Source organism: Notamacropus eugenii, chromosome 7, assembly GCF_028372415.1.
Source record: "Notamacropus eugenii isolate mMacEug1 chromosome 7, mMacEug1.pri_v2, whole genome shotgun sequence".
In the NCBI taxonomy this organism is placed as follows: domain Eukaryota; kingdom Metazoa; phylum Chordata; class Mammalia; order Diprotodontia; family Macropodidae; genus Notamacropus; species Notamacropus eugenii.
The window spans coordinates 4,653,328-4,675,750 of record NC_092878.1 but is presented as its reverse complement, the minus strand read 5'-3'; the positions used below and the strand labels follow the sequence as shown (position 1 = coordinate 4,675,750).

Here is a 22,423-nt window from a genome sequence, read left to right as displayed (position 1 = left end):
GTGGGCAAATCCTGGTGTGGAAACTCCTCCCATCAAGGCAGACCCAACTGCAACTCATCTATAACAGTCTTAGAAAAACGCCTGGGGATGCTGAAAAGTTAAATTACTTGTACATGGTCACACAGCTAGGTTGCATCAAAGACAGAATTTAAACCCAGGATTTCCAGACTCAAAGGTGAACCTCCCCTTGTCTGCTCTACCATATCACTTCATCTATAAGAGATAAATCCTAAAGGAAACATATGATCTTCAGGCATACTGGAGCACAACCACAACAAAGTCACTAAAGCTCATGCATCATATCCTGATGGAGCTAAAATTTAGTGAGTGACTCTTCTCCTACGGAACAGCGAAAATGGTCTCCAGACAATAGTCTCCAGATTTCCTTCTTCCAAGTAAAGGTTTCCAAGGCTGTGAACAAGTTTAGATAGCCTCATGCTGTTGAGAAGGGTCATCCTCTTATTTCTCTCTGTCCCTTGGAAAATACCATGGTCGTTGTTTTTGCACTTAATTTATTCATGCCCTTCCTCACTCATGTGTGCCTCTCTTTCAGAGGCCAACTCAAGTGTCAACTCCTTGGAGAGCTTCCCTGGCCATTCCAGTCCAATGTTAATAACGTTATTCTCCACTCTCATAGCACCTATCTGTTAACACCAATCTTGTTTTGCTTTGTCAGTCAGTATGGATGTCACATATCCTCATCAAGATTCTACCCTCCTTGAAGGGACGAATATCTCATATTTACTTAGCATCCATCACAGAGATGAGGAACCAATAAATATTTGTGAAACCTCAGAAAATTGAGAAGTAGCATGGAATACTAGCTAGAGGGCTGGCCCTGGAGTCAGGAAATGCTGGGTTCAAATCTTGCTTCCAACACGTATTAGTTGTGTGACCACAGTCAAGTCACTTATCTTCTCAGCATCCTGAGGGCAATTTTTTGAGACTGTCTGCTACAGATGAACTAGTTATCTGCATCACTGGAAGGGATTTCCATACATATTTAAATAAACATTAAACTAACAAAGTCTGTGCTAGTCATTAAAATATCCCAAACCACAATTTCAGTTGGGAAACAAGTTCTGAGATTTTCTGCTTTGTAACCTCTCCCCAACCCCCATTTTAGAAAACAATACTACCTCTCAAGTTTTTCCCCCTCAGATCAGCTTTCTAAAAAAAATTTTTTCAATAGGGGTCCAACAGAGACCTACGATGATCTAATTCAGCGAGGGCTCCAATGATTGGAAGAGACATGTCTTTGCATAGCTCTGCCTCACTCAAATCCAATTCCCAGGCAAATCAAGACACCCTCATGATGTCACTGGTCCTCTTTGAGAATGAAGGATGAACAGCAAGTATCTCTAGATATACAGGAAGAAAGGTGTATTTTTAAAAAATACATCAGAGAGAAAATGGGCTCAGGTACTAAAATATGGATTTTTAATATTTAAAAAAACAAAAACAAAATCCTGTCTTATTGTGGTTTGAGTTCACAAATGATTAACCCTACGTTATGCTGGAAAAGTTAACCGTCTTTGAAGATGAGACCACATCTGCTCGGTCTATACCCTGAATACATAACTGATTTATAAAGACCATGAAAAACTCTGATAACAGCATACACAGAGACCCTTAACAGCCATGTTAGCATGTGTTCCTGCAGTACATGCGTAGGATTACACAACCACAGAAAACAAATGTCAATGTCAACAGATGTATTTCTTGGAAGAATTCTAGGGAAATCAAGTTTCTTGAACTGTCTGCCAGCTGCCAAATGTCGCAATACCACTTTAAATGCAATGTAACGTTTAGAACATACTTCTGCTGCTATCCACACACTGTTACTTGGCTGTCCAGTTAGACTAAATACAGCAAATGGGGCACACAAAGGGCGACAGCATCATTCAGTGGAAACAGCTTATTGCTTGTGGCCTTTTGGAAAGAAGAAACTACACATAGCTTATAAAGCCACTAGCTAAACTCTTGTCCTCTAAGGGCACGTTGAGAATGAGACTTTCACATGTGGGATTCATTCTGGAAGCCTTTAACAATAGCCACCTATAATTAAAAATTATGCAAAGTCACTGTCAGAAATACAGCTCTATAAAAATGGCTTCCACATAAAGGGAGAATCAGCCTCTATTTAGTCAAATGCCTCAGAAAAAATAGCAAGTCATTTTTTGAATATGGGGGTTTGCCACCAGACCTTAGGTGAAGCAGGCGGGGGGAAGGGGTGGTAACATGAGTAACAGTACATTGGTCCTAAATTTCACTCAGACATGCCTATGTGGAAAGGTAATGTTTTTCATGTTCTTTTTATAGGCTAAATGTATCCAAAACATACAGTTTCATTATTATATGCAAGTCATTTCCATTCATTAAATAAACTAATTATTCTCTTTCTGGATTTTGCAGCATGAAGTGTTCATCAACTGCTTTATATCCCACTTATTAAAACATGATGCATATATTAAAACTTAAACCATTACTGTGTGAAAACATCATTTTTATAGCCAGGGAGAGAAACCAAGGCAACTAAAAGTTGAGATTTCCCCAAAGCCACGCAACACATCCTCTGTAACTTTGCTCATGTTCCTTCCTATTCCTGCCATGGACTTCCTTCCCCTTTCTTCACCTGCCAGATCCTCCTTTTACACCTCAACTCAAATATCAACTCTTCCCTGTTTTGTTACGCCTCCCCCATCAGCGCTCACCTAGCATTTCGTCTGCTATCTCTCTATTCCACCTACCATACATTATGATGTATTTTGGTTATTTGTATTCGTGGCCTATCCCCTTCCCCCCATTGGACTATAAACTCCATGCAAGCAGGAGTCTTGTCTAAATTTTATATCTCTTATAATGTCTAGCACAGCGCTCAGCACACAGAAGGCACTTTGTTAGATGAACAAATGTGAGAAAGAGGTGGATTTCGAAGCTAGCTGTTTTGATTTCCCTACGTCATTGTCTTAACCATCTATCCTTTGTTTACTTGCCTTAACCACTTAATTCTTCTTTATTATACTACGTTACGTGAAGCACTTGCTAGTTCTTTCCACTCAACAGATATCCTGATCTATTTATGTATTATTTCCTGTCCATTATACTTTAATTGTATATTCCAAGTCACGTACTTTCCCCTCCTTATTCTTTTTTCTTCAAACTTATTTCAAACAATTTTTCCATGATGATATATATCTGCATCCCCCCGGCATTATATCCAACAGGCTTTCCTTTTTTTCTGGCAAAAATCCCAATATTGCATTCACAGTTTAGGCTTAAGTAGGAATTCAAATACAAACAACAAATGGATCAGGATTTTGAAGAATATGTATGTATGGCTCTACCCTGCCAGCACAGAATGAAAAGCTCCAGATGGAGCAACTGCTCTTGTTAATACCATTTTGTGCTTTGAAAAGTTTAGTTCACCTAAACCCTGACTTACAGATGTCAATCCAGGTCCATATGTTGTCTATGAAACTCCATGAAGAGTCTCTTCTAAAGATGACTAGGATGGTTTAAACTCTATCAGATGCTTAAGCCAGAGGAAGATATTTACAGATTTGGATTGTGTCTAGGTGATTCCATTATCTAGATGACAGAACACATTTTTAAAAATCCAAGATATTCTAACTTCCCAGAGGGTTGGCATCATGGAGGCAAGCCACTGGTATATGCGACTGTTTTCAGGTTTCTTCCAGGGTCTTGTTAGTATTTGGAAGCATTAAAAATTGTATTGCACAAGTAACAGTCAGACATCAAATTGGGAAGGTGAATTCATGATTCTTTAACCTGAAAGGGTACTGACCACCTTTAAAATTCAAAATAGAATGAACTAAAATCAATTTTTCCTAGTAAAAGTCTCATTTATCCTAACCAATGAAGTATAAATAGCCTCATAACATTAACCAAACTTAAGTCATAACAACACAGACCATAAATGTACAATTTCTTAATTTACTTAATTTTTAATGGGTAAGATCTCTGTATCAACTAATACAGCACATAGAAAGTATGATTGAGTAATCATCCAGTGGAAATCAATTAATTTAGATGGCTAATATATAAAATGTAGGCCAAAAAAAATCCCACTCCCTCCAATACCCTGCCATGCTACAATTCCTTTTCCCTCAATAGCAAGTTATTTATGCCAGAATGATGAAAATACTGAAAACACATTGCTCTCTAATTAATTTTCCTTCTGAAAATATAGCCAAGTTATGTAGCCATATAGTATTACCATGTTGTGTGTAGATGTATAATGTATGATAAATACTTTGCAAGGGCCTTACTGGTACCTTGGAAATGTTTGAAATCAATAAATTAGCAGAACATTCCCAGATCCTGAATCACACACCCAAGTAACAACACCAGCTCTCTTCTGTCTTTAATTATCCTCAGATCTCCCCAATACAGAAAAGAAACCACTCAATCCCATTGTTGATTTCCCCTACCCACCTAGCCAAATTTCCCATATGGGATAAGCTACATCTGCCACCTCATTCTAAAACCCCAGCCAGAATTCTGGCTACTCTCCTTTGAAACTACTTTCTTCTATGCTCTTTGTAAATCTCAAAGTGCTATAGAAATGGGCACTATTATTATTTCCTCTTGTTACAGAAGGGGAGAAGGGAATAGAGAAGAACTGGGATGACCAATGGTCAGTACACCAAGGCGCTAAACTCCTGGGCAAGGGCCATGTATAGGCATGGCAGGGGTGGTGGTGGTGGTGGTGCGGTTTGCTATGGTATAGAAGTTGACAAGGTCAAGATTCAGCAAGTCAAGTGGGAGAACCAAGACAAAGTCTGGCCTGCTTCAAAATTTTGCTCCGTTTCCCTGTCTATTTCACATGCATCCTAGAAACCAAGGCATTTGTCATTTAATTCATCAGGTTCCTGGTTCCTCAAACAAGCCATGGTGAAACTGTAAAGATTTGGAGGGGAAGGGGAAAGGGGAGGAGGAGGTCACTGATTTCCAAAGGCACACCAGAGGCATACAAGGCCATGTACAAGCATTAACAAAAGCAGCTCGGTGGAAACCTTGGCTGAAGTAAAATCTGTAGCCATGGAGTGTAAAAAGCTAAATGATCTACACAGGAATTGAAACTATGCCTCATTAGCTAAGTACTTTAACTTGCTGAGCGAACCATTCATTTGTGTTTACCTACATGAATAAGGGAACTGAATGGAGAGTCTTTTAGCTCTAAATCCATGCAATTTCTAAGATCTCTTTCCAGAATCTCTTCTCTCTCAACAAAAAAGCTCATATTCAAGCAGCATCCTTTTAAGAAAATTAAAGACTCAGTAGGGCATACTCTTCATACTTCCATCAGACCAGTTGGAAAGAGCTCTAATTTTCCACATCTTATAAACAAGTAAAGGTGATCATTTGATTCAATACACTAAATGTAAAATGATTGGCTGGTGGCTAATGAACGATCACATTGGTGGAGTCAGTCAGTCAACAAGCACTTTTATTAAGCACCTGCTATACGTCAGGTACTGTGTGCTAAGTGCTAGGGAGACAAAGAAAGGGAAAAGATAGACCCTGTTTTCAAAGAACTCACTTTAATGGGGAAGAAGACATGCAAACAACTAGGTACAAACAAGACATACACAGGATAAATTGGAGATAATCAACAGAGGGAAAACACTAGCATCCTGTAGAAGGTGAGCTTTTAGCTAGGACTTGAAGGGAAGGAAGAAGGAAGGGGACAAACATTTATTAAGTGCCTACTACATGTCATACACTGTGCCCAGCGCTTTGCAGATACTGAATCATTTGATCATCATAACAACTCTATGAGGGAGGTGCTATTATGCCTCCCATTTTACAGATTAGGAAATTAAAGCAAGCAGAGATTTAGGGACTTATCCAAGGGCACACAGTTAGTACTTGTTTGAGGCTGGATTTGAATTCAGATCTTCCTAATTCCAGGCCCAGCGCTCTGAACCAATTGAAGGAAGCTATAGAAGCCAGGACACGGAGATGAGGAGGCAAAGAATTCCAGCCATGGGAAAGACAGTGAAGATGCCTGTAGTGGAACATAACGATCTTGACACTCTCCGTCAGCCCAGGCATATCACAGATGCCCACTGAAAGTCTCTGAGTTGGCTGCACTCACCTTGACAGGACTGGTATTCTCAAAGAGGGGCTATTACTACACCTTTATAACTCAAAACTCCCTCTGTCAAGGTCCTAAGGTCCACCCTAGCATGGGAGAAATACAGAACTACTAATTGTCACTGTAGTTTCTGAGTCCCCTCTGGTACGCTTGCCATTTACATAAAATCAGTGACCTTGACCCCATTAACTCTTAAACAAAAAAACATTTACTATACAATAGAGCTTTTGTCTTGTGTTTTTACACAATAATAATAAAATTTACTCAAAGAAAGAAAAAACAGAGATAATGAAAATAGAGTCCATTTCATAAACCTGCGTCACACTCTCCCATCAAAGCAGAAAGGGCCCATGGGGAAGAGTAGGTAGAAACTTATACAGCCAAGGGGTACATGAGTTTAGAAACCCAGGTGCCCAAATCAACTCACAAATCTGCACTGCAAACCTTGATGTCCTCAGTTCCTTCAGAACAATCTATACCATACAAATTTCACACTGAAATTTCACTTTACCATGGTGATGTCATTTTGGTCCTCATCAAAGACCAAAGACAATAACCACTTCTCTTCTACTTTTTCAAGCAAATGAGGAAGTAATGAACTCTTAACGCACAGCCTTTAAAAGAGTGCTGAAAAAAGTGTTATGCTCTTTCAGTGCCAAACAGTTCCTTTAAGCAAAGAATCACCTAGTTTCTTAGATCTGCAAATAGCAGGGGATTTTGCTTTCTCTAACCTGCTCCACGCTTCTTACAGCAAAGAAGATGCAAAGTCTGTCTCCCTGCGCTATTTTTCCTCCTCAAACAAGAGATGAATAGAAGACAATTCAGACACACCTGAAAGGCTTCCCCTCTCTCAGGCTATAATGGAAATAGATAACAGTAGCTCCCAAAAGCCCTTTACCAAGCAACAGAATTCAACACTCTCCTCTGGTGAGCTTCCCGGGGATACTCTAGCATTTTTCCAGCCAATCACCAAAGAATTATCTCTCTCCCACATCAGCAGACTCCCATGAAAGTAGCTGAAAACTCAGCTGTCTCAGCGAGAAGCCTTCTCTGTTTCTATCCCCAGTTTCTTGTGAGTCTTCCTGTGATCAGCTGATGTTCCTGTTTATCCTCTCTTTTATTACAGCTTCTTCTCAAAGCCTTTTCTCTGGCTTCTTACAGCTTTCTTAACTCAAGTCACAGCTTCCTGGTTGTCAATGCTTCATTTTTATTTAATGTGGCGAAACTCAAAAAATTCTACCTTTCTATCAAATATGAACTCAACAATCTCTACATATTCTTCCCAGTTATTTGACTTATAATTTCTTAGTTATACACTTCAAAGTGCTAAAATAGTCCCGTGCAAGTGACCCGATGGACCACAATGCCCTGTCACCAGATGATGTCAGTAATGGCTCTGTCTTGGAGCGTGTCCTCATATTTGTTTGACAGCCAGTTCCTTATCTGGTTCTCAGAAACCAGATAGTGCCTCTCACATTTTGCATTTCTTCACAAGTGGATTTTTTTTTCACGTTAATGTTATTTCTTTTCCCCTTTTCAGCAACTAAACTTCCCATACAAAAGAATCAGTACCTTCCATATGTCATAAATAAAACAAGAAGAAGGAAACTGCAGCTAAATGGAAATACTCCTTGAAGCGTCAAAGAAAGGAACTGGCAGAGTGGGTTTAGTCACACACCTGGAGGCTTCAGGAAATATCAATGAATATTCAGTCAGCACGCAGTGCAGTGATAAATATTGCAAAAGGACCATCTTGGGGATGATTGCAATTTATATACGAATATCAGTTGCGGAGAATCATATGGCAGAGAAATCAAATCAACATAAAATCTAATACTTGGGGGCTTTGGTGCAAAGTTGGAAAAAGGTAAAAATGGGGAGAAAAATGGGGGAAATGGCTCTGGTAAAAGAAATGAGAAAGGCCAGAGAATTAAAATATTATACAGGTCTTTAGTCTGAATATCATGAATACTTTCTTAAATAAAAAAAACTAGTAGGCACTAGACATGATGAACAAGAAATAACAACATAGAAAGTAAAACTCTTTCATTTTAAAAGACAGGAAGAGACTTGTTATTAGCATAGGAATAATCCCAGGAGACAGCAGTACATCCTTATACAGTCGAACTGACTTGTCAGAGCTAAGATCATAATTTGTAATTTACAAAAAAAGAATAACAATGAGAAAAATATACGGAGCACAATTAAAATTATTTAATCTAAATTAAAGTTACTGAACATGAAAAATGGTAAATGAACAATGAAAAGAAAATCAACATTGACTATATTAATTTTATCCACAAGTTTATCTCACTCAAATTAATTTTTACAACAAGGAGATGAAAAGAGCCCAGAAAACAACTTAGAAAACAATGAACTTACATACTACATGGAAGGAGATGGCTTGCCAAAGACAACACTAAGTTGGAATATAAACTCATCTGCAAAACCTTGGTAGGAAGGGTGATACATGATAAGGAAAAGTTATCAGGTAATAAAAGTGAGAGGAGCCGTGGTCTCAACAGAAAACAACAAAAAGGGGCCTCAAAAATTAACATGAATCATCCAAGCAAGGCTCAGAAAGTAATCATGTCGCCAAAATAATGGCCCCACCAAGGCAGACTTCTGTCCCCAAGATATCTCTCTATAAAGAATATGAAGTCTTTACCTCTTTCACACTGGGGTCCTGTGAAGCCATAGGTACAAGCGCAGCGATTAGGCGCCACACATCTGCCTCCATTAAGACAACCACTTTCACAGACAGCTGTAATGCAGGGAGAAATAAAGAAAAAAAGCACTGGATATTAGATGCCATCAAAATGTCATTCTTAACAACTACTGAAAGAACAAAATGACGAAAGCATACAACCAATCACTTTGATAAATATTTTTAACATATATTTTGTAGTCTGAGTGGTTCAACGGATAATGCTGCAATAACATCGAGAGCTGACATGCAACATGGATTCCTCCCTGGCAATACTTTCAGGTATGAATTGAAAACAGTAAGGTATAAAATAGTTCTCTTTCTGTAATAGGCATATTTCTGAAATTAGCATGGAAAACAAATTTTGTAGATTGAGTAATTTTCTTATTGATGTATACTCATTCCAGAAGTTTTTACAGAAAGAAGGGAGGTTCTTATGGAAAAGAAACTTGTCCCATTCCCTTCCAGGTACAGTATTTGAGAAGACATTCGAAATACCCCCATGAATCTGCATTCTCATCAATTTGAATGTCTGCTCTGATGAAGCAGATTAGAACCCATCTGAATCTACCCATCCTGTGACATCTCTTCTCCAGGTCATCCCAAAAGTTTACCCCCAAGGAATCTATTGAACATGGAAGGGAAAGAATTCTGAAAGGTTATGCCAGAATACAAATTCTGGCAAGCTGCCATGTTGGCAAGGCTTTGAGTATAATTATGGGAAGTGTTCACTAATCAACAGAGGTAAGTGCAGAGAAGCTCATCCTCAGCAGGTGGCTACCTGGAGATGATTTTTTTTCTTGGCTATGGCTAGATAGCTAAATTAATACCTTTTCTAAGAAAACATTAGTATTCATTAAATAAAACTCACTTCAAAGATTTTTAATTTCATCAATGTGTTCATCAACACAGAACAAAACTCCTCCATAATTTAATGATTGTTAATGGTTGGTTTTTTATTTTGCTACAAACAAAAAAAAAATCATCCCCTTTAAGAGGTCAACCTTTCCCAATGGAGTTGAACTGATCCTCAGAAAACATTCTACATTATTCTATGAGGCATTATTCAAAAACACAGAAGTAGACACTAACAGAAAGTGTGATGATTTATAGTGAAAAGAAAGAAGCTTCCATTTGCCAGGAGAAACTTTTTTGAGTTTCACCGAAAAAAAAAAAAAAAAGTAACATTTCCTCTGAACAACTCTTCCCTCAGCAGTTTTCTATAGCTACATTTTCCATTTAGTGGTCTCTTTTTCTCAGATATCTTTATCATAAGGAGCATTGTAAGGACTTAATGTTTCTTTGCTCATTCAATCCACCAAGTCAAACATCAAGTGCTTACTCTATGCTAAACTGTGCACCATACACACAAAAGTAAGATAGGTATCTCAAAGAGCATAGACTCTACTGGCTTAGGGATGGGTATAATGGTTACTGGGAGACTTTACAGATCTTCCCCACCCATCAATGGGCCTGCCCATTAAGGAAAGCTTTATTAGAGGAGATCTGCACCTTTTGTTAATTTTCTAATGAGGCACTGGCTCTCAAGGGTTCTAATGCCTTCTGACTCTGAAAAAATGTATAAATACTCTGAAGTGAGGTTTTACTTTGGGGTTTACTTATTGGAAATGTTTGTTTGGCCAGATGAGACTCTGGGCAGCCGCTCAGAAGCCCCCCAGCTTTGAAAACTCAGATTTTGGTGCTTCTCTCTTTGGTAACTACGTAAGTATGGTCAGACAGTTATCTGTCTGTTGATCTGTCAGGCAGCTGAAAGCCTTGTTTGTTGATTTAGATATCTCTGTATTTTCTCTGAAGTTCAGGGTGCTGACTTTTCCCCCTCAACTAAGTGAATGATATATGTGCTTGATAAAAGTGATTGTTGACCCCTCAAAAGTTGCTTTCCTTTTAGAAAAGAAGATCAAAGAACCTGTCCAGCGGGCCCTCTTGTGAATGTTGGCATCCTTGCTTTTACAAAGGACAAAAGTAAAGGGGAATTCTATATACAAGGCATCCCAAAAGTCTTAGTATAGTTTTAAGCTACAGTAGCTTAAATTAAAATTTAATTAAATACTAAAATTAGATTAAATTAAAAATTAAGCTTTGTCATTTAAAATTTCACTAAGTCTTTAGGGACACCCCAATTTATCTTATTCAAAGACTTTCTATGTGATTGTGAGCATGACACGATTTCCATGGACCTCAGTTTTTTCCTCTGAAATGTAGGAGTTGAACTAAATGATTTTTAAGATCCCTCCTAGTTCCTACATATATTTCACTTTCTATGAGCCTACCAAAACTGCACACCAGGCTACTTGAGGCTGCTCATTTCAGCAATAACCAAGAAAGTGTTCACAACTGTGACTACAGCTGGGATGTCCTTCCCTAAGCTGAGACAGAAATCTAGATTGCCTGAAGGTTTGTCTACCTCCTTAACAAGCAGGATAGCCAGAACAAAAATAAAAGTCATACAAGATCAAAGTCAAAACACCATGTAAGAGAGTTTAGAGAAGCTAGATCCTTCGAAAGAAGAATATACTTGGAAACAACAAAACCAGAGAGGAGGCTGCTCAGAAGCAAACTGCCACCACTAAGGCACATGTTGCACCACCTAAAGTGTAAGATGAGTAAGAGATGTAATTATTTTACATACACTCAAAGGAATGTATATTATCAAAAGTATACTAAATGAATTCAAATTAACAGATGATGAACCCAAAAAGTGAAGTCATAAATGCTATTTCATCACAGAAGTTAGCCACATTTAAAGATTAAAGAATCTGTAATTAAGTACCTAATAATTTAGCGTTGCCTGCATTATAACAGTAAAGCCAGAAAACAATTCATAGACATATAAAACTTAAGAGCTGGCAAGAGCCTTGCAGATCATCTAATCTAACAATCCATGTTACGGATAAAGAAGACAATGATGCCCATCCATCCCTTCCTTCAAGTTTCAGGTAAAAATTCTACCTTCTTCTTCTGTAAGAAACCTTTCCCAATCTCTCTTAAGGCTAGCTCCTTCCCTCTCTGATTATCTCCAATATTTCCTGTATATAGCTTGTTTAAACACAGCTGCTTACACGTTCTAGAACATGAGCTTCTTGAGAGCAGGGACTCCCTTTTGCCCTTGCGTGCATCCACAGTGATTACCACAGTGTCTGACCACATAGTAGCGGTCCAAAAATGTCTATTGACTAACTTACTGACAGTCGTGAAGAAAGTCACTAGCCAAGCTACAATTAGAATCCTAGTTTTTTGTCAATGCTCCAGGGTTTTTACAAACACTTCCCAAACTACCAGAACTCATCTTATTGACACCCAAACTTAATTTTATTAACCAAACATATCCAAATGCTACTTAGAAACTAGATTCCTTTAGAAATTGAGGGGATGCCCATCAATTGGGCAATGGCTGAACGAGTCTTGGTATATGCACATAAGAGAATCTATTGTTCCATAACATGTGGTAAGCACGCAGACTTCAAAAGACTTATATGAACTGATGCTGAGTGAAGTGAGTGGAACCAGGAGAACACTGTACACAGTGACAGCAACACTGTGTAATGACGTACTTAGTTATTCGATTTAGCTCTTCTGAGCAACTCAATGATCTAACACAATTCCAAAAGACTCATGATGGAAAATGCTATCCACATCCAGAGACACAACTATGGAGTCTGAATGCAAATCAAAGGATACTATTTTCTCTTTTTTATTTGGGTTTTTTTTGGCTTTTTTTTCCCTTCTCATGGTTTTTCTCCTTTGTTCTGATTTTTCTTTCACTGCATGATTAATGTGGAAATATGTTTAATATGATCATACATTTATAACCTATATTAGATTGCATGCCATCTTGGGGAGTGGAGGAAGGGGGAAAAATTTAGAACTCAAAATCTTATAAAAGAGAATGTTAAAAACTAAAAATTAACTAATTTTTAAAAAAAGAAACTAGATTCTTACAATATAAGTTTAATTACACAAATGTAAAGTTACTTACGTTGTCCACAATGCGTTCCTGTGTATCCTTTCTGGCACAAGCAGTGATCATCGCTACAGCTACCTCCATTCATACACCGGATGTTACAGTGTTGTACTTTAAAAAAAAAAAAAAGAGCAGTCATTGTTTACAACTTAGTTAAGCTCTAGGTAGCTCATTAAAGAGGTTTAGTAAGTAACTTCTGAAGAAAAAAAGAGTATCTGTCAGTATTCCCATGCTTGTTATACTCAGGAGAAGATTGAAGATGATAAACACAGTTTAGCATGATTCACATTCTACCAATAGGGTATGGCTTTCACATTTCTAACAGATTTTTAATTTTCATTAAATAATTAAGATCCGTTCTTATCTGTTGAGAATAGTTTTCTAAAGGGGACACTAAATACCTAATGAATAAAGACTCCATATCTACATTCAGTCACAGGAAGATCTGAGTAGTTTCTCTGATATTCACACTAAGGGATGCCCCTGCCTAAGGAAGGCTAGCTGGCCACTAAGATGGCATTCCTGAAGCACAAATCATAGGCAGTAACATAAAAAGTACGTTTTGAACAGCCAGGAGGGCTGTCTACTTTTTTTTATAATGCGTGACTAGTTAAGTGGGTCACAGAACACTGTGATCTTAATAGAATTACAATAACAAGTGATCTAAAAGGCACTGGAAAGATACAAGGTAGAAATGAGTAAATATGTGCTAACATATCATGAATGATGACTTCTGTGAGACAACTGGTGGAAAAGATAGAGCCTACTAAGTAACAATAATGATGGCTAACTAGTGCACTAAGTACTTTACAACTATTATCTCATTTGCTCCTCACAACAGCCATGGAAGGTAAGTGGTGTCATTATCCTCATTTTACAGATGAGGAAACTGAGGCAGGTTAAATAATTTGCCATAGCTATTAAGTGTGTAAGGTTAGACTTGAACTCATGTCTTCCTGTCTGCATGTTCAGCACTCAGTCCACTGCACCACCCAGCTGCCCTGCTTTCTACTTAGAAACTAAATACTACTTAGAATAGGATTAAAAACCGAGGCAGGCCAGAGATGTAGCAAATCTGAGAAGCAACAGATGGATGGCCAAAGTGTGCTGACAGCAATGAAATGATCCAGGGGAAGATCTCCAGAATATGCAGCACATCTTCTAGGCAGAGTTTATATATTAAAAAACAACCAAAACCAAAACGCAAGGCAGAAATAACAATCCCACAGCATGAGAAAGCGTGAATAGGTTGTGACTTTCAACAATGGTGGAAGCACTCATACTGAAAAGATGACAGACCCATCAAAGAATTCATGTAAAAACCAGTTAGAAGCTTTAGACTCAAAAAGATATTTGATAAAAACTGAACAGAAATTCCAAGAGACTTTGGAGAAATAGGAATGTTTTTAATGAAAAGAGTGCTTGTTTAATATCAGCATCAATGCGTCCTCAAAGCTAGTTCCTTATCCCAAACCTTATTTAGACTAAAGTGTGACAGGCAACACACTGGACCTGAAGTCGGGAAAATGTGTTTTCAGATCCCACCATTGTCACTTTCTAACTAATGTGATCATAAGCAGATCATTGAACTTCTCTGCTGGTCACTTTCTTCATCTGTGAAATGAAAACATAATGCATAGTACCCACCTCTCAATATTATTGGGATGATCAAAAAAGATCTTTTAGATAAACTCTTTGCAAACCTTACAGCTTAACATAAATGTCAGTTATGATTTTTAACAAATTGAGTCAAACTCTCTGAGCCTGTTTCCTCCTCCATAAAAATGAAAGTCATAATGTTTGTATTATCTACTTCCCACAAATTTGTTATAAGGAAATCATGGTGTAGATATATATAGATATATAATATTCATTTGTATGTCATTCATATTTTTGTATTTCATCTAATTAATCATCCATATACATTCATCCCAAAAAATTGTGATGTTCAAGAGAAGAGATACAATTAGTCAGGACATATGTAAGCCTCATGTTATAAAGAGCTAGGGTGAAAAAAGGCATTATAAAATATTGTGAGCAGAAAGAACATGGTGGATGCATAGGATGGTAGAAAAAACTGTGGACTTGGGAGTCCCAGGATCTGAGTTTGAATTCTGGTGCTACTACTTATTTTATTTACTATCTGTGTGAACTTGGCAAGCTTCTTCCCCCATCTGGGACTATTTCCTCATCTGCAAATGATGGAGTAAGACAACTAAAGTCCCTTCAAGCTCTAGCTCTAAATACATACATATATATATATACATATGTATGTATGTATGTATGTATGTGTGTGTATGTAAGATCTATGTAAGATCTCTGCCTTTAAAGCAGGACCCTAAACAAATACTTTGGGTGAGGATTTAACCTTAGTACAACAAGCTAATATCTGGTACCTCTGAAACAATAACCTCAGAAAACCTTAATAGTCTGAAGGAATAAGAAATTCCCAGAGATCAAGTCTTACCAAGATTGAGGTATCTCAGGTAATATAATAATAGATGGAAGGTTGCCTGAAGGAGACTGACTACTGAGAGATATTTCACCTAACTTTATAGACTTCTGTACCCCAAGAAACATACAGCTTTTATATGGCAGAACACTCTTCACCTGAACCCTTAACTGTGAAGACTAACCTGTAGGATCCTGTCATTAGAAAAGCAAATGCAAACTTTTTACCACATTGTATCTAGCAGTTACAATATGGGAAAATTTGAGATTTTGCTCAGTCATACCACAAGTCAATAATCATAATAATGCTTTTTCAGGGTTATGTCATTGGTACAGTAGAAAGAGCCAGTTTTAGAGTCGAAGGGCCAGGGTTCAAATCCTGACTTTGTGACCTATCTGGGCTTCGGTTTCCTCAATTATAAAATGATATTGTCTCTGAGATAACTTCCAACTCTTAAAATCTACAATCCATTGATCCTGGGTAACAGGTGAGCAAAGTACCTTTTTTTAAAAAAAAGCAAAGAACTTCTAGGTTTTCTGCCCATTCACCAAGCTGCAGGTTATTCAAGAGATAAGGGAACAAATTGGCACAAAGATTTACACCAAGAAGGGAGGATTCCATGTACACTCTGTGTAGACACAAACTGAATTTTGATGTATCCACTCAACCCTCACATCTGGCCAGGTGGTGCACTGCCAAGCCTTCTCTCAGAAAGAGAAAATGCCTACCACACACTCTTCCTTTTTCATACCACTGTAAAGTAGTTCTCAGACAGCCAAATCTGACAGTCTTTCCTCAGTCCTTATGCTTCTTGACCTCTTGGCAGTATGTCACTTTGGACCACCTTCTCCTCCAGGATATTCTCTCTGGGTTTTCTGACACTGATTCTTCTGGTGTCCCTTCTACCAATCTGACTGCTTCTTCTTTGTCTCTGTGGCTAGATTTCATCCATATTCCATCCATCTTCAAATGTGGGTATCCTCGAGGCTTCCTCTTGGTACCCTTTTTCTTCTCTCTATATTCTGTCTCCATGATCTCTTTAGCTCCCTTGAATTTAATTATCATCTCTATGCAGACAGATTCACATATTTACATATCCAGTCCCAAATTCTCTCCAGAGCTCCATTCTCATATCACCAATTACCTATTAGACATTTCTAACTAGATGTCCAAGAGACATCTCAAACCTAACAGGTCAAAAAAAAATTAGTATCTTTCTTCCCCAAATCTACCCCTCTTCCCACTTTCCCTCCTTTGCCAAGGGCATCATCATTCTTTCAGTCTCTCAGGATTGTAACCTAGGAATTATCCTCCACTGCAGATTATACATTAGACATTATTCGCCCTCCTGTACATCATGATCTAGCCAAACTGACTCTCCTTCTGTTCTCCAAACCTGGTATTCTATGTCTGCATTGGCTAAACCCCCCAGAAATGAAATGTACTCCTTCCCTAACTCTGCCTTATGTAAGCCCTCACTTCACTTCCTTCATGATGCAACTCGAGGATTGCATTCTACACGTCATCTCCCATTATCTCCCAAACTACTGCTGCCTTCTTACAACTACCTTGCATTTTTTCTGTTCATGCTTATTCTGTAATCCCAGGCCTATAGTAACTGCTTAATAAATGGCTGACTGACTGACGGCACACACCTAGAGACATGCTATCTGTATAGAATGCAATAATTCTTGTATCTTTGTAGTCCCAATACCTTGTCCAATATCTGGCACATTGGCACATACTTAACAAATGCTTGTTGGTTGACTGATTGACATAGAAACTGGGGTGGTGTTGGTCAAGAAAAAGCTATAAACTTTAAGAGAAAATAAATAAACCAGTCCACTGGCTCCTCAAGGAAATGCACATTCCCTAGCATGAAAAGAGTTGAGCAAATAACATAGAACTTGAGAAATGATCTGTCATCTTAAACTCTGAAGATTATTTAGTTGGTTTTAAAATAATCTGCCTATTGTTGCATTTTAATTCCATCAACTAATGCTATTTGAGATTGAAGTCAAAGATTGTGCTGAAAGACACAGTCTAAGAAATCTTGAATTGCAGCCTGAGTGTGGACATGATTCTAAGTCATAATAGGAGCTATTGAATCATTTGGTACCTCAGTTTCTCCATGTATAAAGTAAATTATTAATACCTTTTTTCATCACCCTGTTGTAGAGCTCAAACCCCCTGGGAAAGTGATTTAAACATATTATTAAATTTAGGCTGCTAAGATGGTATTAAAACTTCTCAACCTAAAATACCTTTTAACAATGAAAATGTGTACAAGTATACAAGAATAATGATTTGATGAAAAAGGTTGGATACTATCCTAAGTAGGTCAGAAAAAGGTGTATAGTTACTTTAAATTTGTAGTTAAACTTAGCTTCATACAATCTTAGAAAAACAGAGGGGATTAGGAAAAGCATAGGAAATGATGTCATCTGTCAAGCAGCATAGGAACTTAAAACCACAAACTGATTTCAATTAAAGTAAGTCATGCCAAGAGCTAATTTCCATTCCCACATGAGCACCAGAGCCATTTAACTACTTGGAGATAAAAAGGCTAACAGTAGTTAAATAGTGATTTTTACATTATTTGTTCAAGTTGAAGACAGAATAGATTCATTCTCTTTTTGCTGAGAATAAGTTACCTTGAAATGGAATTCTAGCTTACCAGCAAAGTTTCCATGATATTTTTTTTTTTTACTTCTTTTGTAGAGAAAATACTGCTTTATCCTCTTAAAAAATAAAACTATTCTCTAAGTCTTGTGGGACGTGAAGTAACTATTATTCCACTGATCCATATGAATCAATGAACTCTGTCCCCTGGCACAAGACAGCAAGTTCACCAATACAGTATAGGATCTTAGTTCCCCACTTTGTTACATATACAATTGTAACTGGAGGTTTTGGACTAGCTTCAAGACTTGGAACTCTGGAAAGCCAACATTTCAATTTCAATGTTTTCTCTTGCTTAACAAAGAGTGAGGTCTCTCTGACTTTCCATGAGGGAGCAGAGAAGCTATCCCAGACAATGTAGAAAGCGGGCAACCAGGTTCCTAGCAGAAGTAGGAAACAGTTAAAAAGAATACATGTGTGATTTGATTTCATTTTGGACACACTCCTACAATTGATCCACACCCTAAATTTACACTGATTTGAACAAGATTTCCAGATGCAGAGCAATTAGAGAACCGGGCCCTAGGTCTGTCGAAACAGCTGACCTAAAATGAATACCCTAAAACACAGGCTGAGTTTGGATTCCTATATAAGGATTCTATTTACTTCACTGGAACCTCCACACACTCCAGTCAGAATACATCCCTAAACTCAACTCACATTTAGGTTTTGCCAGAAACTGAAAATGCCAAAGAATTCAAAGTTAGCAATCAAAACTTCAGTATGTACAGACAGTCTCCAACTTATAAATGTGTTGTGTTCCAAAAGTTCATTTGTAAGTCAGTTGTTTGGAACCTGAAATGCCTTAGGGGGTGGGGGACTGGGTGAGAAACAAGAAAAGTCTGTAGCGATGAGGACAAAGGGAAGAATGGATGCTGTTGGGAAGGGCAACATCAAGAGGGAGGCTACCTGTATTACGAGTTACGGATGTCTTAAATGGCTAATTCGTGAGATTCTTCTTGTTCACTTGTTTCAGTTATGTCCGACTCTTCAGTGACCCCATTTGGGGTTTTCTTGGCAAAGATACCAGAGTGGTTTGCCATTTCCTTTTCCAGCTCATTTTACAGATGAGGAAACTGAGGCAAATAGGGTTAAGTGATTTGCCTATGGTCACACTGCTAGTAAATGTCTGAGGTCAAATTTGAACTCACAAAAATAAGTCTTCCTGACCTGGCACCCTAGCCACTACACCAATGGATGCCCTAACCCATGAGAAACTAAGTCCAAAGTAAAGTGGCTTCTAGAAAGTTCGACGACAAGTAATCTAAAGGAGCTTTAAAGCAATGTCACCCGTAGAGAATATAGCTAGCAATTTGCTGTAACCCAAACGTAGTTCTGCGTTCATCCAGGAAAGCTGAAATTAATGTCACAAGAAAAAAAAATTCCTCAGTAAGAAAAAAAAAAAGAAATTTTCTTTAGGAACAATTCTTGATTACCCTAAAGCTATTAAGCTTAAGGAGAAGAGAGACTGGAACTGGAACTCACTCCTGAGTGAGGAAACCCACTGTACCAATAAGCAAGTCAGTTGTTCTTGTTGTGACCTACTCTACAGCTGAGTCTTAGAGAATTACAAGAGAACTGAGGGTGACTGTCCCAAGGACACACAGCCAGAAAGTGGAACAGGCACAATTGAAATCTGGGTCTTCTGGTCTTTAAGGCCAGATCTCCATTCATTCCATCATGTTCCTACTATGAATAAAAGGCTTACAGAGAACAAAGTTAAAAAGGAGTGAGTCAACTAAGGAAAGAACAGAAATGCAAGGGCCCTATTTGTGTGTCTGTAGTTCAAGTTAAGGGTTTCTTTGGGCTGCATCAAACCTGGAATAATTCTAAGGACCCAAGACCTGCCATGAGCTTGGCAGGCACAGAGCTGGCTGAAGGAACATTAGGAGCAGTTTGCAAATATGCATGTGTGTTCCTGGCATGTTGAGTTTAATGTAAGCCCTAGGAAAACCACAGACAGACAAATGAAACAGCTAGACTAAGTTACTACATGGCTCCACTGAACACCTGAGACAACACTTCTCCAGAGGCAGAAGTCACTACAGGATAAAAACCATTTTCATTTGGACAAGACACTTGGGGGACCAAATGAAAGGAGAAAAGTTCCAGTGAGGATGAATTCATATAAATACTCTCTGCTGTCCAAAGCATCTTTAACAGGAAGAAAGAAAGAAATAGAAGTGGAGAGGGTCCAAAGAAATGGACAATTTAAATGACCTCAAGGAGGAAAAGTCTTATTTATTCATGAGGATAGAATTTTAAAATGTGGACTCCCCAGCCTGCCTTCATCCAAGGCTCAGAAGGGGTTATACTACCCATTCCTTTCTGCCAATCTAAACCCTGCAGGCTCAGATCAAGACTGACCTTTTCTATAAAGCTTTTCCTGATTAACCCCAGCCCACAAGGAACTCCCTAAACTCCAGATTCCCTCTAAAATTTTCACCATACTATCTTCCACTTACAAGTATAGAATTACTCTCCATTTGCCCCAAGGGTAGGAACCACATCTTCTACCCCTATTTGAATCTCCATGGTTCCTGGCACAGTGCTAGGAACAGAGAAGTACTCAAAGATCTTATTGATTTAAATCCAATCAAACTGAAAGTGATAAAAGTTTATAAAATGGTGAGACATGAGGACAGGATGAAAAGAGGCTTGGCAAAGCCCAGAATATTAAAAGATATTTCTTGAAACCCAGAAAAGGTATTTAATACTAATACAAGGAAGCCTGATTTTATATAATGTTGTAGGATAGTTTAGCCTCTGGAGGTGGTAAAAGCTGAAAAGACAAAAAAATTCAGGTAGAATTTGCATGAATGCATAAATTCATGGCTTTCAGAACCTAAATCTGACCTGTAGAATCTCCCAAATGAATCTTTCCCTAATTCACAACTATCCTCCATGCACCAAGAACACTTGCTTCCTCTCTGTTGTTACTAATAATCTTTCTTCAAGTGCCATAAGTCTTTTGCCTCGGCAGCATGAGACTCTCATTTGTGTATCATTAAAAAAAAAACAAAACCAGGCAACTTATAAGTTTTCCACTCTTCACTAATTCACTCAGATTTACTGGGATCTCTTCCTAATGTGAAGCCACAATGATATAAGAGGATGCTATTATTATCAGCTAAGAGGTGGTTCCTATCTTAAAATCCCTCTCTGAACATCTGTCTGCATACCTTCCTTTCCCAAACATCTCAACTTCTCAGCAGCCTCAAGGCTGCTGTTCTACAACGATCCTTAAAACTATATTAACTGACTTCCTTGACCTTGGGTTCAGCCACCCTTGATACTTTGAGGGATAACGTGACTTTATTAGTGCTGGTACTCCTTTCCTGTAGACAGATGACACATGATCGACACATTTCCATCCCATATAAGTCTTAGTCATATTTTTCCACAAATCCTGTACAAAAGTTATGCACAGCATTGTGGGAATCTTCTTATTCTCTTCTGTCTTGGGAAATACCTGAGAACCACCCAGGCTGGCTACCTGTTTGGTCTCATTTCGCATCATGTAACTGGTTCTTTTTTCAGATGCAGACTTCACGGTTTATTCAATATTAATTTTTGCTTTTATATAATATCCATTTCCAGATATGCTACTAATTCTCCCATACCCCTAAAGGAACCTTCCTTGTAACAAAGAAATCAGTTAAGTGAAACCAACCAACAGAGGAATCAAGGCTGATATTCACAACATCTTTTATATCCTACCCTTTCCCTCTCCTCACAAAGCTACCATCTTAGTTCAGGCATCCATCACCTCTCACCTACATTATTGCAACAGTCTCTTAATTGGCCTCCCAGCCTCAAGTCTCTCACCACTCCAGTCCATCTTACACACTGCTGCCAAAGTAATTTTCCTTAAGCACAGATCTGACCATGTGACTCTCCTCCTCAACTAACTCTAGTGGCTTCCTACTGCACTGAGAATAAAATATAAATCTGTTTAGTTTTTAAAACTGTGCAGATCCCAGCCCCAACCTATCTTTTCAGCTTTTTGTACATTATTTTCCCTCCCACACTCTGTGACTAAGCCAACCTGGCCTTCTCTTTCTTCCTCATTCATGACACTGCATCGCCTGTCTCCATGTATTTGTTGCCATGTATCTCCATGCATTCATTTCTCAAATCTTTATACTTATGCTGTTTATATTTACTTATTGTACATATTACTTGCTGTCTCTCCCAATTAAAATGTAAACTCAATGTGATTGGAGATTAACTCATTCTCTGTACCTATGTCCTAATACCTAGCACAATGCGTGACACATAGTAGGAGTTTAATACATAATGACTGATGGATTGATTTCATGCTACTTGCACAGACGTTGCTCCTGACGTCACAGCCAGCTTGTGCCCACCGCTCACCTTTTCAGTTTTTGGTAATTTTTCATTTCTTTGGTATAGCTTTGTTTTACTATTCTTTGCCATATGTCATAATGAGGAAAATATTAAGTGTTAAGAAAC

At 38.2% G+C, this 22,423-nt stretch overlaps 1 protein-coding gene across 1 annotated transcript in view; it reads right to left on the bottom strand.

The window, feature by feature from the left end:
* The window catches only part of FBN1 (fibrillin 1), a 290,028-nt gene that overhangs the window by 221,869 nt on the left and 45,736 nt on the right, over window positions 1-22,423 (bottom strand). Inside the window, exons 4-5 of the mRNA XM_072624719.1 lie at window positions 12,829-12,924; window positions 8,793-8,888 (exon numbers count right to left, since the gene is read on the bottom strand). Of these exons, the coding sequence (XP_072480820.1) occupies window positions 8,793-8,888; window positions 12,829-12,924 (192 nt within the window). The remainder of the gene's footprint in view (window positions 1-8,792; window positions 8,889-12,828; window positions 12,925-22,423) is intronic.